Source organism: Cervus elaphus, chromosome 20 (assembly GCF_910594005.1).
Source record: "Cervus elaphus chromosome 20, mCerEla1.1, whole genome shotgun sequence".
Taxonomy (NCBI): Eukaryota; Metazoa; Chordata; class Mammalia; order Artiodactyla; family Cervidae; genus Cervus; species Cervus elaphus.
The window spans coordinates 72,112,405-72,128,469 of record NC_057834.1 but is presented as its reverse complement, the minus strand read 5'-3'; the positions used below and the strand labels follow the sequence as shown (position 1 = coordinate 72,128,469).

The following is a 16,065-nucleotide window of genomic DNA, read 5'->3' as shown; positions in this document are numbered from 1 at the left end:
AAATAAAAGATTAAGTCTTTAATAATCAATTAAAATGTAATTCTAAAGAATTACTGATTTATAGAAAAAAGGCATCAAAAGAGAAACAGATAAAGGGAAACATAAGGTACAAACAGAAAACAAAAAATAGTAGACCTAAATTTGACATATATTTACATTAAATATAAATGGTCTAACCATTCCACTCAAAAGATGGAGATTATCAAAATAGATTTTTAAGAAATCAACACTGAACACTATGTTATATAATAACTTCACTTAAAATACATGATTAAGTTAAAAGAATGGAAAAAGATATACTATGCTAAAAATGCTCAAAAGAAACCTTAACTACTTCTATCAATATTAAATAATGTAGAGTAAAAGGCAAGGAAAATTACCAGGCTAAAAAGACACATTTTATAAAGATAAAAGGATCAATACACCAAGAATATATAATAATCATTAATGTACATAAGCAATTGAGACATTCAAAATATATGAAGGAAAAACTGATAGAATTAAATATATATAGTATGCTAAAAACATCAAAACTCCTTTCTCAGTAATTGACAGAAACAAAAAGTAAATCATCAAGGATATGGAAGAAATAAATAATACCATAAACCAAGAGTAACTAATCTACATTTATAGGTTACTCCAGCCAACAACAGCAGAATATACATTCTTTCAAGTGAACACATGAACAGCACCAAGATAAACCATATCCTGGGTCACAAAATCAAATCACAACAAATATAGGAAAACTAAAATCATATAAAGTATTTGTTTCAATATAACAGAATTAAACTAGAAATCAGTATCAGGAAAATGTCCAGAAAATTCTCAAATAATTATAAATTAAACAAGTTTCTACAATATCCACAGGTAAAATCAAAGTCTTGAGGAAAATTAGAAAATATTTTGAATTGTATAAAAATTAAAATCCAAATTCAAAATTTGTGGGATGGAGATAAGCAGTGCTGAGAGAGAAATTAAAATCATTAACTATTTATATTAAAAAAGTAGAGAGGTCTTGATGAACAGTCTAAGTTTCTACCTTTAAGAAACTAAAAGGAAAAGCAAAATAAACCTAAAGTAAGCAGAAAGAAACAATAAACAGCAGAAAAAAAGTTTAAAAAGTAGAGAAAAACCAAAGAAATCAAAAGCTGTCTCTCAGGAAAGATCAACAAAAATTATAAACCTCTAGCCAGACTAACCAAAGAGAGAGGAAGTGAGAGAGAAGGCACGATTTACCAGCATCAGGGAGGAAAGAGAGGATATCACTACAGCCCAATGAGACACTGAAAGGTTAAGAGTTATAAACAACACTATGCACATAAATACAGTAACCTAGATGAAAGGGTGGAACTAATTCCACAACTACCAAAGTTCACATAAAAAGAACTAATTCAAATAGGCTTGTATCAAAAGAAATTGAATACACAGGTAAAGATTTTCCAAAAAAAATGAAAACTCCAAGCCAACTGCTTTCACCAGGAAATGCCACAAAACATTTAAAGAAGTAACACCAATTCTATACAATCTCTTCAGAAAATAAAATAGGAAGCAACACTTCCCAACTTATTTTATGAGGTCAGAATTACCCTGATTCCAAAATCAGATAAAGGCAGTATAAGGGAAAAAAGTAAACAAAAACATAATACCAATATCTTTCATAAACAAAGAAGAAAAAAATACTCAAAAAAATACCAGCAAATTGAATCCAGCAATCTATAAAAGAAACAATGTGTCACAAACAAGAGTGGCTTATCCCAACAATGCAAGGATAGATCAACACTTAAATATCAGTATCAGTATTATATCAGTATCATATTAACAGACTGAAGAAGAAAAACTCTATTATCACATCAAGTGATGCAAAAAAAAAAAATCAAAGACAGAAACCCAATATTTTCATGACAAAATTCTCAACAATTAGAAAAAAATGGAAATTCTTTAACATGATAAAAGGTATCTTCAAAAAATAACAAACCCTACAGGGACTTCTCTGGTGGTCCAGTGGCTAAGACTCTGCATTGCCAATGCAGGGGGCCTGGGTCTGCTCCCTGGTCGGGGAACTATTTCCCACCTGCCGCAACTAAGAGTTCACATGCCACAACTAAAGATACCTCATGATTAAAGGCAAAAGGAGAAGAGAGTGGCAGAAGATGAGATAGTTAGACAGCCTCACCGACTTAATGGACATGAATTTGAGCAAACTGGGGTAGACAGTTAAAGGCAGGGAAGCCTGGCGTGCTACAGTCCATGGGGTCACAGACAGACATGACTTAGCAACTGAGCAACACACCACAAAAAAGACTGAGGATCCCTCATGCTGCAACTAGGACCCTGTGCAGCCAAATAAATTAATTAAAAATAAGCATTTAAAAAAACCCTACAGCTATCATCAAGTTTAATGGTGAGAGACTAAGTGCTTTCTTCCTAAGATTAAGGCAAAGATGTCTTATCTCACCACTCCTATTCAACAATGCATTTTAGTATCTAGCCAGTGTAATAAGAAAAAAAAAAAAGGAACAGAGTTTGGAAAGAAAGAAAACTGTCCCTATTTGCAGGAAATGTGATTTTTTTATGTAAGAAAACCCTATGATTCTACAAGAAAAAAAAGCTCCTAAAAGTAATAAGTGAGTTTAGCATGGTTGCAAAATACAAGATCAAGATATGAAAATAAGTCGTATTTTTCAACACTAACAATGAAAAACTGAATTTGAAATAAAATAAGCATGTGTGTATGCATAGATATATATACACATGTACACAAATACTGTGTATGTATTTATTTATATCAGATTCACAATGAACCCCCCAAATAAATACATACATACATACATAGGTTTAAATCTAACAAAACATGGGAAAGAAATGCTAAAAACTACAAAGTTCTGATTAAAAGTAACATACACCTAAATAAATGGAGACACATACTGTGTTGATGGATTGGAGAACTCTATACATAGTTAGGATGATACATATATAGTCAATTCTCCCTAAGCTGAATTTAATGCAATTCCAATTTAAATGTTGGCAAGATTTTCTTTGGTACAGACACACTGATTCTACATTTTTATAAAAGTTAAAGGATCTTAAATACTCAAAACAACTCTGAAAAGAATAAAATTGGAAGACTTACAGTACCTGATTTTAAGACTTTGCTAGACAGCACCAGTAATCAATATAGTAGTGTCTGACAAAAGGATAGATACATATATATTACATACCCACAGAACAAAACAGAGAATCTAGAAATAGAACTATAAAAATATGGTCAATTGAGTTTTGACAAAGATGCAAAGGCAATTCAATGGTGATGACACAATGTCTTCAACAAATGGTATTAGAACAAGCAAACAAGTATTAATTACCCTTTTTTATTTTCTATATTTCATGATGATTTACTATCTTTAAAAACTTGCTGACTGGGGACTTCTGCTCCTCTGAATGCTAGCCAATTCTTAGCTGGGGAACACACATGTCTTTTACATGCAACTCCAACCATCTCTAACTCTCACACATCAAGCCAGTATTTTCCCCTGCCCTAAATCATCCCAGGTCAGGTACCAATTCCTATTCCCTATTTCAGGCCATCCTTATTCCCCAAAGCCCACTGGAATAACTCAAACTAGCCAATCCTATATTGCTTATCCTGTCCTACCTAGATTTTCCCTCAGAAACCTCAAAAAAGGCTTCATATTTGCCTCTCCCCTCCCTCGTGCTTCTGCTTCACCAATCCTGATATCTTTACGGCCCTAAATGGCACAGTGTGATCCCTTCTCTAAGGAAATCTAGGTAATTCATTTTTCAATGACACTGACCTCTCCAAGCCAACATTCAGTCACCACTATAAAATAAAGTTCCATGAGTATAATTTTCACGTAACATCCATATGCAAAAAATGAACTTCAATTTATACTTCACTTAATAAAAAATTAACTCATAATGGATCATTTCTCAATATCAAACTATAAAATTTTTATAGAAAACCACAGAAGTATTTGAGATCTTGGGTTAGATGAAGCACTCTTAGGTATCATCCAAGAGCATGACTCATAAAGGAGAAATTAAGTAAGATTCCATCAAAATTAAAACTTTTGTTCCCTGACACTGCTAAAAGAATAAAGAGAAGTTTCAGACTGGAAGACAATATATGCAAGCTCAACAATAAGAAAATAACTCAATCCAAAAGAACAGGCAACACATAGATTGCAAACTTACCCTTTAAAAGATGCTCTATATCATAAGTCATTCTAAAAACACAAAACCACTACCACTACACACCTAAGAATAGCTAAAATATAAAAACCAACAACTCACAAGTGTTGAACAGACACTTGTTGAACCAACAGCTGACAAGTGTTCTGCTGAGCAGAACTGGAACTCTCACACATTGCTAGTTACAATGAAAAAAACTCTAAAAAAACCGTTTCGCAATTTCTTACAAAATTAAACATCTACCATACCACCCAATAATCTCACTCCTAGGTGTTTACCCCAGAAATGTAAAACTTTTATCCACACAAAAACTGTAAATGAATATTCATAGTAACTCTATTCTTAATTACCCCAAACTGCAATTGTCCAATTGGTGAATGGATAAACACTGCAGTATATTTACACAGTGGAATACTACTCAGCAATAAAAAGAAATGAATTATTGATACATGCATAACACTGATGAATCTCAAAAGCATTATGCTGAGTAAAAGAAGCCAGTCTTCAAAAGATACATATTATAATTCAATTTATGTGACACTGTGGAAAAGATCAAACTACAGAGATAGAGTACAGATCAATATTTGCCAGGGATAAGAGATAGGTGGAGAGTGTGACTACAAACGGGTACCATGAGGAAATTTTATTGGAGTGATAGAATTATTTCGAGTCCTGACTGTGATGGTAGTGATTACAGAAATTTATTTATGCTTTAAAACTTGTGAAACGTACACCAAAAAGAAGTACAGTCATCCCTCAGTATCTAAGAGAATTGTTTCCAGGACCACTCATGGATACCAGGGAGTGGTGTGGATACAAATATAAAATGGCATTATATTTGCATGTAAATTAGGCATAACCTTCTAGAGACTTTAAATCATCTCTAGATTATTTATAATACCTAATGCTATGTAAACAGCTATTAAGTACAATTAAATGCTATGTAAATAGTTACCAATGCCGACACATTCAAGTTTTGCTTTTTTGCAAGTTTCTGGAAATCTTTTTTTCCCTGAATACTCTCAATCCACAGTTGGTTGAATCCACTAATATAGAACCCATGAATATGGAAAGTTGACTGTATTTTGTACATAAATTTTTAATAAAAACCATTTTAAAGAGATACATAAATGCCTTGTCTTTAAATAAACCATTGGGTTCAATTTCAAAATTTAGTTTACTCAAATTCTGGAGAACAGATCTCATTGCGCTGATAGAAGTTTCAGGGATTAAATCCATTTTGTTAGTCAAGCCAAGAGAGAGTGGCTTAGAGGCAATTTCAATCACTCACCCTTCAATTTTAACCAAACGAATCATCAATCCATGGAGAAGAGAATAGATAAAAAAGCTCAAATCACATACTAGAATTAAAAACAGAGTCGTTTCAAACTCTAACCTTTCCTATAATCTCAGAAATTAAATCCTGTAAGAACTGCAACTCATCAAGTATTCTAGAGGTTATACAGTCTGTATATCTACAGATGTACAAACTTTTTTTTTTCTCTTTAAAATACTGAAGAAATTACTTACAGCTTTCAGGGTAAGATCACACTGGAAAACAAGTTTACGGAGTTGTGCTAAAATTTCTCTTTTGGTATTTTCTAGATCATTTCGTCTTTCTTCAACATTTGTCACGCACACTTTGTAGAGTTCATTTGCTTCTTCTACCTTTAGGAGTTATCAGAGAAAAAAATGATGCTGGTTCACTGAATCTGTATTTTAAAATAAATACTTATTCTAGTAAAGCTCAATTTAAATGATTGAAATGGTTTATGCATGAAAGTTCTGAAACATTCTATGTTTTAGATAGAATATTCCTAAAGATAAATATTCTGTTTTGGTCAGCAATTCAAGGACACCTGACTTCTATGAATAGTTATGTATAATTTACAATTAGTACATTGTCTATAAAATAAATGTCCATTAATAGACTTCTCTATTTATGTTTACCATTTCCTATAATCTTCTTACAGAATTTATCAATTATATTTCATAAACATTAATAACACAAAGCTTCTGCCTAGTCTTGCTAGCAGGTACTAGAATAAGTACACATATATACCCAGTTACCTAAATGGTGAACCTCCTGAACAATCAAGCAGAAAATATTAAATGATTGCCCTAAGATAGTTCCTTCACAGATAAACCCCAAAATTCAAAATATAAGCAACAATCTCTTAGCACAGCGGCTCTCAGAGTGGATCCCGAGCAGCAACAGCAGCAGCAGTCCCGGGCACCTGTTTGCGATCCACGTTGTCTGGGGCCAACTCCAGACCTACTACATCAGAAACTGAGGACGCGGCCCAGCAGTTTGTTTTGACAAGCCTTCCAGGTGGTCCTGATGCAGGTGAGAATTTGAGAACTGAAGCCTTAGCAGATTATTGCTAACTCAATAGTAACAAATAACAAAAAAGATGATTACTTTTTGAAGAGCCTCCTCTTCCAGCCTTCGCTTCTTTTCTAGCTGCCTATTGAGATTTTTTACTAATCCACTACTTGAGCTCAGATGTTCTTCTTCTGCACGAAACATGGAAGTTTTTGCTTTTTCATATTCATCTTGACGTTGCATACACAACAATTTTGCCTTTTTAAGAGCAGTCTCTGTTTCAAGCTACAGAGAATAAAAAGAGTATTAATATTAAATACAAAATAAGAAAAATCCTAATGTACAAATCTCTTCAGCACATTCAGCAAGACAGTTACTACTGAATTTTAGATAAACTATAGAATAAGATATGCATCTTCCCAGGGTATATATGCTGATAGACTGCTCATGATTTTTAGATGTTCACAAATAGATGAAACTATTATAATACTAACCATTTTATTTTGCTCCTGCTTCCAAAGTTCTTTTATTTCTTTTCTTTGCTTTTCCATTTCATTTTTCCTCCCAAGTAGAGGCTGCCAAGGGCATTTTAAAACAACAACAACAACAAAAAAACAGAAGAGAGAGAAAAAAGCTGTTTTCTAAAGGTACACTGCTGTTTAAAAAAAAAAAAAGTATAGTGTATATTAAAAAAAAAAAAAAAGTACAGTGTATATATAAATTTTTACCTGCACAAATTTGTTGGCTTGGAGAGCTGCAATTGTTTGCTGTAAAAGGTGACTATTTTCTATATCATTAAGAAGGGCATTGGTAAATAAAGACTGCAGTGGCATAAACTCCTAGAATTTAAAATTGAAAAGAAAATTTTCCAATAGAAATGTACTAGAGTTCTAAATCCACCCCCATTATCTTTCTTCAAAAAGAGAAATTTTTTAAGTTTAAATTTTTCTCAGAAAAATGACTATTCATAAGTATGACCATACGAAAAAATACTGAAGAAAATTAATTATAAGTAATTCTTAAACTAGTCAGCAAAATTAGTAGCTAACAAGATAATTAATATTCATATATATATATAAAACTGTAAATTTCCTAGCTTCTTCAATAATGAATATCTTTGTAAGTTTAAAAAGATTTTATCTTGTCAATAAAAAGGTTACTTAGCATTCAAGTTTCTTCCTGTATTAAGGACAAAATTTTCTGATTTTACATGGTATTATCAGGAGCTGAGTAATCGCTTGGCATAGAACCCTAGTAGTTCACTGACCACTTACCTGTAGTCCAATGTTAGTTCTAGTTGCCTCTGCCAACTTAACAATATTTCTAGTGGACTCCAATTCTGAAAAGGTCAAAGAAGGCATCAGAAGGTAAGTTCAACTTAACTTTTTCTCCTCCATACTCTAAAATTATCTGTAATCCCCCAATTGAAAAGTGATCACAAATACTAGTCTGCATCATGGTATGAAGCTATGATTCTTAATTGAAAGTACTCATCAAAATTAACTGGGAAACTTTCAAAATACACTTGCATAGATCTCACCTCTCTGGGGGACTGGGACCTAGGCCTGTTTATTATCCGTTTCTAAGGCTATTTAGGTGAATCTGATGGGCATCCCGTATTAAAGGCAAATAATGTAACAGAACGAGCACAGGTTTGGGGTAAATTCTGTATTTTGCCAGTTACTAATATGATCTTAGGCAAATCTGCTGACCTTAGGCAAATTCCCTGTCTCATTCACTTCCTCTGTTAAACAGGAATAAGAATTTTGTCTTGTCTACTTCCCAGGGTTTTGGTAAGGATTAAATCAGATAAGGGATGTGAAAGCACTTTGTTAATGTAAAACACTGGGAAAATATTAGCTATTAAGATGTTCCTTATATATGTTTCCATTGCCTTCTGATCTGATAGCTAGATTTTATCTGATAGTTGTTTTTTATCTCCTTTAACTATATTATCTGATTGCATTTCTTTTCGTTCATTAGAGTATGACTTCTTTAAAGGCAAAGACAGTACACTGTCATGGTGTCCCCATATCTAATGGTTGGTCCACAGTTCAATGTTCAATAAGTATATTTACTTTAAGGAGAGCCTTCCCTATTTCAAGAAAAGAAAATGGACAATGATTTTATTCACTACAATGAAAGCACTACTAATTTGGAATCATTATTTACAGTCTGTAGAAAATGAATCACAAAGAATTCAGTTCTTATGTTCCAGAGTTAATTAGATGCCCCAAAGGGCAACTCACCCAAATTCAGCTTCTTTTCAACCCATGAGACTATGTTCTTGGTATATTTTGACCATGTTTTAGCATATGACAAAGCCAGTTCTACAGAATTAGTGTTTTTTAACAGCATGCTGTCTAATTCTATAGGAGAAAAATTTCCTGAAAATAAAAAAATGTCAAGGTAAGTATATATTAAATAAGAGCTCATAACATGAAACCTTTAAAGGAGCATTAAAATCCTAAGATGTTTTTCAATGAAAACTGGTTGAAAAAAATGTGACAAATTCAGAAACAAAGGGTCACGGTTTGAGTTGAAAATAATTTCAAATTACATTTTTAAACCTCAATGCATATTTCTATTATTCATCAAGTTACAAACCCTATATAATTGTTGATCAGTCTCTATCATCACACTATCTGCTCTAGTAGATTTTTTTCCCTTAAGTTTTATATGTAACACTACATATTATTCATCTTATGTCTAAAATAAATACTTTCGGCTACTAAGCACGAAGATTAAGTAATCTAAAACATTTATCAAAAGTAACTGCAAAATGTCTGACTAAAATTTTAAGTACCTCAAACATTACCTTTTTCACTGGATGAGTCCACTGATTCCACAGAAACACTTTCAAAAGACTTTAAAACAGGAAGAAAGCAAATTTAAGATTACAGCAGAAGGTAACAGATCTTTGCTTCAAACTTTTTTCACTCTAACTTGTTACTCTGAGATAATTCCTACTAAAGAATTTCAAGCATTTAGAACTCAAAGAGCCTGAGAAGCCTGTTTAAATGCCAGAACATTTAATAAGAACTATATAGCTTTTTACAACAGCAGTTCTCAAGGTCCAAGAATGAATAACCTCTTTGTTTACTAACAGCATTAATGAATCCATTCAAAATTTTAAATTCTGAAGATCTCAAAAATATTAGTCAGCAAGTTATAGAAGCAATCTAAATAGACTGCTATCTAAACAGAAGACAAAGACACTCTCTTTCAGCCATCCTTTACCGTTTTATTATATGATAAGCATGTCATGCAAAGTCCAGCTTAGTGTGGAACTTTCTATGATGATGGAAATGTTCCATAGCTGCACTGTCCAATAAGGTAGCTACTAGCTACCTTTGAAAAATAGCGTTAAAAAGTGGCTAATGTAAATGAGAATTAAAATTTTAATTTAATGCACTGCATGTGACATGCGGCTACCTTAATAGACAGTGCAGGAAAAGGTTATCTATCAAAATTGTGAGAGCTTATTATTCACTGCAAAAGCAATCATGTAAAACCTACATCTGAAGTCAAGCTCTATCCCTTAGTAGCTATATGACACTGAGCTACATATTTATACTCACTTAAGTTTGCTTGCCCCTTCATAAAATGAGGCTAAGAACACCACTTCATAAGACTATTTTAAAGATTAAGATGATGTAGGTTTGGGGCTTCCTTGGTGGCTCAGTGGTAAATAATCCACCTGCCAATGCAGAAGACATGCGTTCGATTCCTAATCCAGGAGGATCCCACACGCCATGTGGAGCAAATAAGCCTGTGTCCCACAACTACTGTAGCCTGCACGCCCTAGAGCCTGTGCTCCGAAGTGAGAGAAGCCACTGCAACCAGACGCTCACGCACAGCAACATGGGCCACAACAGGAGCACATGAATAAGACATATGATTCACACCTAAAATTTAAACTGTTTAGACCCCTGTTACACCAATAGAATGTTTTATTACACTTTCTAAATTAGCAGCAAGCTTGAAACATATAATTGAGGAAAAATCATAAATAACAGCATAATATTTAAAGATCTTGAAATTCTTCATAATTCTGATATGGTTTCTACACTGTCCTCCTTCAGTCATCAAATGGATGACTTCAGAATGTCACATTTTTTTTCTAAATACTGTAGTACATATAACAAACGGCCTTTAAGTGGTCATTCACATTTTGTATTATTTAAGAAAGACCTGTAGTTCTATTATTTTGACATAATAACAAGTACTTGGCATATTTCCAAATATGTGTTGCAATCCTTTTGGATCGGAATTCCAATCCTTTCTGGAAATCCTTAACAGGAAATGATCAACATATGTCCCTAATGCAGTCTGTTTAAATATCTTGAATTTGGTGAAAAAATATTACTCAAATGAAAATATTACTACTACGATTACTATAAATCTTTCAAGCAATATTCTACATACATTCCTAATATTCTATTATTTCATAGGCATTTTTCTGCAACTAGGAATCAGAACTCTAATTCTCTGACATACTTATAAGGATGCTCTTAGGGAGAACTAAGACCTACAGTTTTGTTAATAAGGTGTTTCATGGTAACAAACAAACTGTAGGGTATGTGAAAAGATTAACACCTTCTTCACTTTCTGTATCATTTTTCTAAGTTTCCACCAGTCTTTAAGACCTGTGACACTGTCAGGAAAGAAAAACAGCTAAGAACTACTGACTAAAATTTTGGATCATATGACATATAGATTCATTACATAAGACACTATAAAATTATCAGATACATTCTTTTAAAATGATAGTGTCACTTCAAAAGTACAACTAAATTTTTGGCCCCCAAATTGGCCATTTTCTTGCTACATTAAAAAACTATCAAAGACTAATGCTGAGATTAAGATTAGGATATTATTAAAATAGGAAGCTAAAAATATTAAAGTCTTTGCTTTCATACAAACTTGGCCTACCTTACTTTCCTGAGAAACAGGCAGTCGCAATAATGAATCATTGCCTACATCTCCCATAAGGAAGTTTGTCAAGCTATCCAGAGGAAGTTTAAAAAAAAAGAAATAGAAATTAAAAAAACAAAGACAAAACACAAGTCGTTATATTGCTCTGTTACAAGCTTTACATTCAACATGTCATCTAGATTAAAAGAGCCTTAGATATAAACTCCTAAGACTCTATCCACATAAACTAAGCAGTCACTCACAAATGGATGCTGCTTCTGAATGGCCATAAACACCTCCAAATACAGCAATAAAGCAACACAGGATATAGCTTTTCCAAAGCTGTGATAATATTTTATGTTGGTTAATACTTTACTTTGCTTTACATACTGAATTATCGTGACACATACTCTCACTGAGACACTCAGGCCCTAAATTCTTGAAATGACAGTCCTCTACTTACATATTTCCAAAGGTAAAGGCCAAGGTTTCAATAGAAGAAAACACTTCTCTGAAGAGATCATTTTTGTTTTCTTCATTTACTTCTGTGAAGTTCACAGCTGTAGGGAAAAGGGGTTACAATAAATGAGGGGGAAAATAAACTAGATTTATACAAAGTCATTTAATCCCATAAAAATCCGCCATTACTTTCTAGAAGCATTAGAAGATTCAGAAACTAAAAAAACCTAATAAACAAAATAAATATGATGTTCAAGTTCTTCATTAAAGAAATCATACAAAAGAATCACCTTGCATAAAAGTAGCTGGCATTCCAAACTGACTCCTCCACACACTGCATTATTTGGCACATCCAAAAAGTGATTCAATGTGAAATCAATGGATCTTGAGTCATGGAGACCACGTTACATCAGCCCTCTCTCAGTAAGAGAGCTCTGTGCTATTTTCTCTTGCTTATTGCTTCATGGCATTTTTAAAAAACAGTTAAATGCACTGTGGCCCACTTAAGTCAATATGAAGTACATTTTCCACTACAAATTACCAATATCTAAAGTCATATATACATCTGACATAGCATAAAACCTATACACAAAGTCTATCATATTAACAACACCCAATACTTTAAAAAATTTTAATTCCTTATTTCTTCCTTTTTAAAGTCTTATTTCTTATAAGGTCCTTAGGCTCTGAGGTCCATTTAAATTGATATATAGCTGTCTTTTGTTTATCATAGTGATATTCTAACATTTTGCATTTTGTTAAAGAAAATTATGAAACATAACTGGAAAAAGTTTCTTATTATAACTTTGTCTTTACACACCTTTGTTAAAAGCCCAGATACAATTTACAGAGACAAAACTTGAGGGTTGAATAGGTAAACTGTTTGAAGCATCACATTCTACTCAGACTGAGTTTAAGGAGCAACTGGCTCCTTGTATCCCACCCTCTCTAGGATCCCTGCCAATCACCCTCCCTAGGATCCCTGCCATTCACCCTCCCTAGGATCCCTGCCAATCACCCTCCTAGGATCCCTGCAAATAACTGGAAGAAGAGAAACCAAGTGGAGACGAAGCTATACTTTGTTTAAAAACAGAATTGTTCTTAAGCTTGGTTGTACATCAGACTTACTTTAGAAGCTTTAAAAACAAAATCCAAGGCCCACCACCCAAGATTCAGATTTTAAAAGCCTGGGGAAGCACAGATTATTCAAAATTTATTCAAAATTTCTCCCAGGTGAATCTAATGTGCAACAAGAATTGAAAATGCTTTCTAGAAAGCTAGGATTCCTAAGAAGGGATGAATTAAAACCTCAAACCTGGAAGCCTCAGGAAATTACAACCGAGAGTTTATAGATACGAGGGGCTAAGGTCCACACCTTTCATCATATTCCTCTAAATAGTCCTGATACAAAGATGAAGAAAAACTTAAGAACCACAACAAATAATTTTTAAAATATCTCAAAATTTAGGTTGTAGCTTACATAACCTAAACAGCTGAAAGAAATCCATACAAAATATATGAAACAACAGTTTTCAAGACACTAGCTATTAAGCAGCAAAGAAGAATCCAAACTTAACAATAAACAAACGTGGTAAGCTCTACAACTGCCCTAAGCTTACTGTCTCATAACACACACAGATTTCTGAGCAAAGGAAACTAACAGAGATAAAGAATGCCATTTTATAATCATGGAGTCAGTTCATCAGGAGGACATAATTTTATACATTTATGTACCCAATTAACAGCTTCAAAATGTATGAAACAAAAATTAATAGAACTGAAAAGAGAAATAGACAAATTCACAACTATAGTCAGAAATTTCAAAAACCCTCTCTCAATAATTGACAGAACCTGTAGACAGAAAATCAGTAGAGGATATGAAAGCCTTCAACCACACTATCAGACACATGGATGAGATGGACATTTAAGGAACCTCTACCCGATGACAGCAAAACACACATTCTTTTCAAGCATACAATGTAAATTTACAAAGATGGAACATATTATGGGCCATAAAAGCAGTCTCAGTGGGTTTAAAGGGATTCTAGCCAGCAAAATATGTTCTGTGACTAGATGGAATTAAACAATAAAAATCTCTGTAAAAATTCTCAAATATTAGGAAACTAACACACTTCTAACTAACCCCATGGGTAAAAGAAGAAAAAGGGAAATTAGCAAGTATTTTGAACACAATGAAAAGACACTGTATCAATATTGGTAAAGGTGGGGGCAAAGAGGTGCAGAAGGGAGGGATTACCAAGGGGCATGCATCACCTGGACTGTGATGGTTCCACAAGAATATGAATACCAAAATTGATCAGATTGTACCCTTAATTTAAATATGTGCAGTTTACTGTAAGTCAATTATACCTCAATAATGCTGTCTTAAAAACTGCACTGGAAAGTAGACTTCAAACATAATTTAAAATGGAATACCAGAAAAAAATGTAAAGCCTACTTCTATTTCCTAATTTTAACATGTTAGACTTTAAAGACTTCCTGGTGGAAGTCTTCCTGGTGGACTTCCCTGGTGGCTTAGACGGTAAAGCATCTGCCTACAATGTGGAAGACCTGGGTTCAATCCCTGGGTCGGGAAGATCTCCTGGAGAAGGAAATGGCAACCCACTCCAGTATTCTTGCCTGGAAAATCCCATGGACCGAGGAGCCTGGTAGGCTACAGTCCACGGGGTCGCAACGACTGAACGACTTCATTCATTCATTCAGACTTTAAAGAAAAGAAAAAAAACTACTTTTATAACACTTGGCAGAATTCTGTAATTATTCTTCCTTTCCTATAAATATATTTTTCAAACCACAAAACAGGACAGGGAGACTTCAAAAAATAATTGTAAGTAATGAAAAGACAATTATTTGAACCATCTTCAGTCCTTATCTTCATCCCTACTCAAATGAGGTTACAGCCATCTACTGAAAATTCCTCTTCTTGCCTTTGCCTCCACTTCAAAACAGCTCTATATCTCTAATTTCCTTTAACTTCTTTTGCTCCTGCCCAGGGTTTCAAAGAATAATCTTCAGCTCCTTTCCAAAAATATATCTTGCCATTCTCTCCTGCATTCTCCAAAACCCTGTACCACCATTGCTGTGCTCAGTCACGTCCAACTCTTTGCAACCCCATGGACTGTAGTCCACCAGGCTCCTCTGTCCTCCTCCCTCAAGGCTCCCCTAGTTCCCACTAGCTGACACTTTTTATGATACTAATAACACACCCAAATCTTTTCTATGGGAAAAATTAAATTTACCATATTTCTTCTTAAAGCCATCATCCTCATTCAGCATTTCTTTACTGACAAACCTCTATAAATAGATAATGACTGAATGCACTAGGATTTGACTTTTCATCCAGTTTAATGGTTAGCAGGGGTTGGAAAACTTTTTCTGTAAGGGGCTAGATAGTAAATATTTTAGACTTTTCAGGCCATACAATCTGTTGCAACTATATTCAACTCTGTATAAAGGAATCAAACATAAACAAATAAATTTGAGTAGTTGTTTCTAATAAAACTTTATTTACAAAAACTGGCAGCAGGTCAGATTTGGCCCACTGGTAGTACTAATAGTTTGTGCACCCCTGGTTAAAAGGATGGGTTCCAAAGCCAGTATGCCTAGGTTAAATCCTAAATCTGTCCATCTCTTATGAGGTCAGGTAGCTTAACTGCTCTGTTCCTCAGTTTCCTCATTTATAAAATGGGGATAATAATACGTATTTTGAGAACCACTGTGAAGACTGAATGAACATAGAAGGGAACTTTTTATATAGAAAATACTCAATGTCTCACTCAATACCACTCAACAACACTGTCAGTAATCTGCAACTATATTAGTCAAACTTAGAAGTCTTTTTTTCCTTTTAAGTGTTCATCCTATTTGATCATTCTGCAACTCTCAACAACCCTACCACTTAATACATATGGAACTGAACAAATCTATGTTTCAGCTTTCTTATCTGCAAAACAGGAGCTGATATAATAATTTCCTATAGAGATTAATGGGTAATCCATGTAAAGAGCTTAACAGTATGTACATCCTCAATATATTATGTCAGCTATTATTACTGTAAGTATTAACCACTTTCATCGTCTTGAAGCATTTTGCTTAGAAGCAATACATTATAGTTAACTAGAGGAAGCAAAGCT

General features: G+C 33.6%; 1 protein-coding gene across 5 annotated transcripts in view; it reads right to left on the bottom strand.

Annotated features, from left to right (window-relative positions):
• The window catches only part of ARHGAP29 (Rho GTPase activating protein 29), an 85,132-nt gene that overhangs the window by 33,623 nt on the left and 35,444 nt on the right, over nucleotides 1–16,065 (bottom strand). For 4 of the 5 annotated variants that reach the window (XM_043876113.1, XM_043876115.1, XM_043876116.1 and 1 more), the window contains 9 exons: nucleotides 11,916–12,012; nucleotides 11,471–11,543; nucleotides 9,354–9,402; nucleotides 8,785–8,922; nucleotides 7,810–7,874; nucleotides 7,264–7,374; nucleotides 7,030–7,110; nucleotides 6,632–6,820; nucleotides 5,740–5,877 (listed from right to left, as the gene is read on the bottom strand). In XM_043876113.1, the coding sequence (XP_043732048.1) occupies nucleotides 5,740–5,877; nucleotides 6,632–6,820; nucleotides 7,030–7,110; nucleotides 7,264–7,374; nucleotides 7,810–7,874; nucleotides 8,785–8,922; nucleotides 9,354–9,402; nucleotides 11,471–11,543; nucleotides 11,916–12,012 (941 nt within the window). Of the gene's footprint in view, nucleotides 1–5,739; nucleotides 5,878–6,631; nucleotides 6,821–7,029; nucleotides 7,111–7,263; nucleotides 7,375–7,809; nucleotides 7,875–8,784; nucleotides 8,923–9,353; nucleotides 9,403–11,470; nucleotides 11,544–11,915; nucleotides 12,013–16,065 lie in introns of those variants that run through there. The other variant, XM_043876117.1, reaches the window with a different exon arrangement.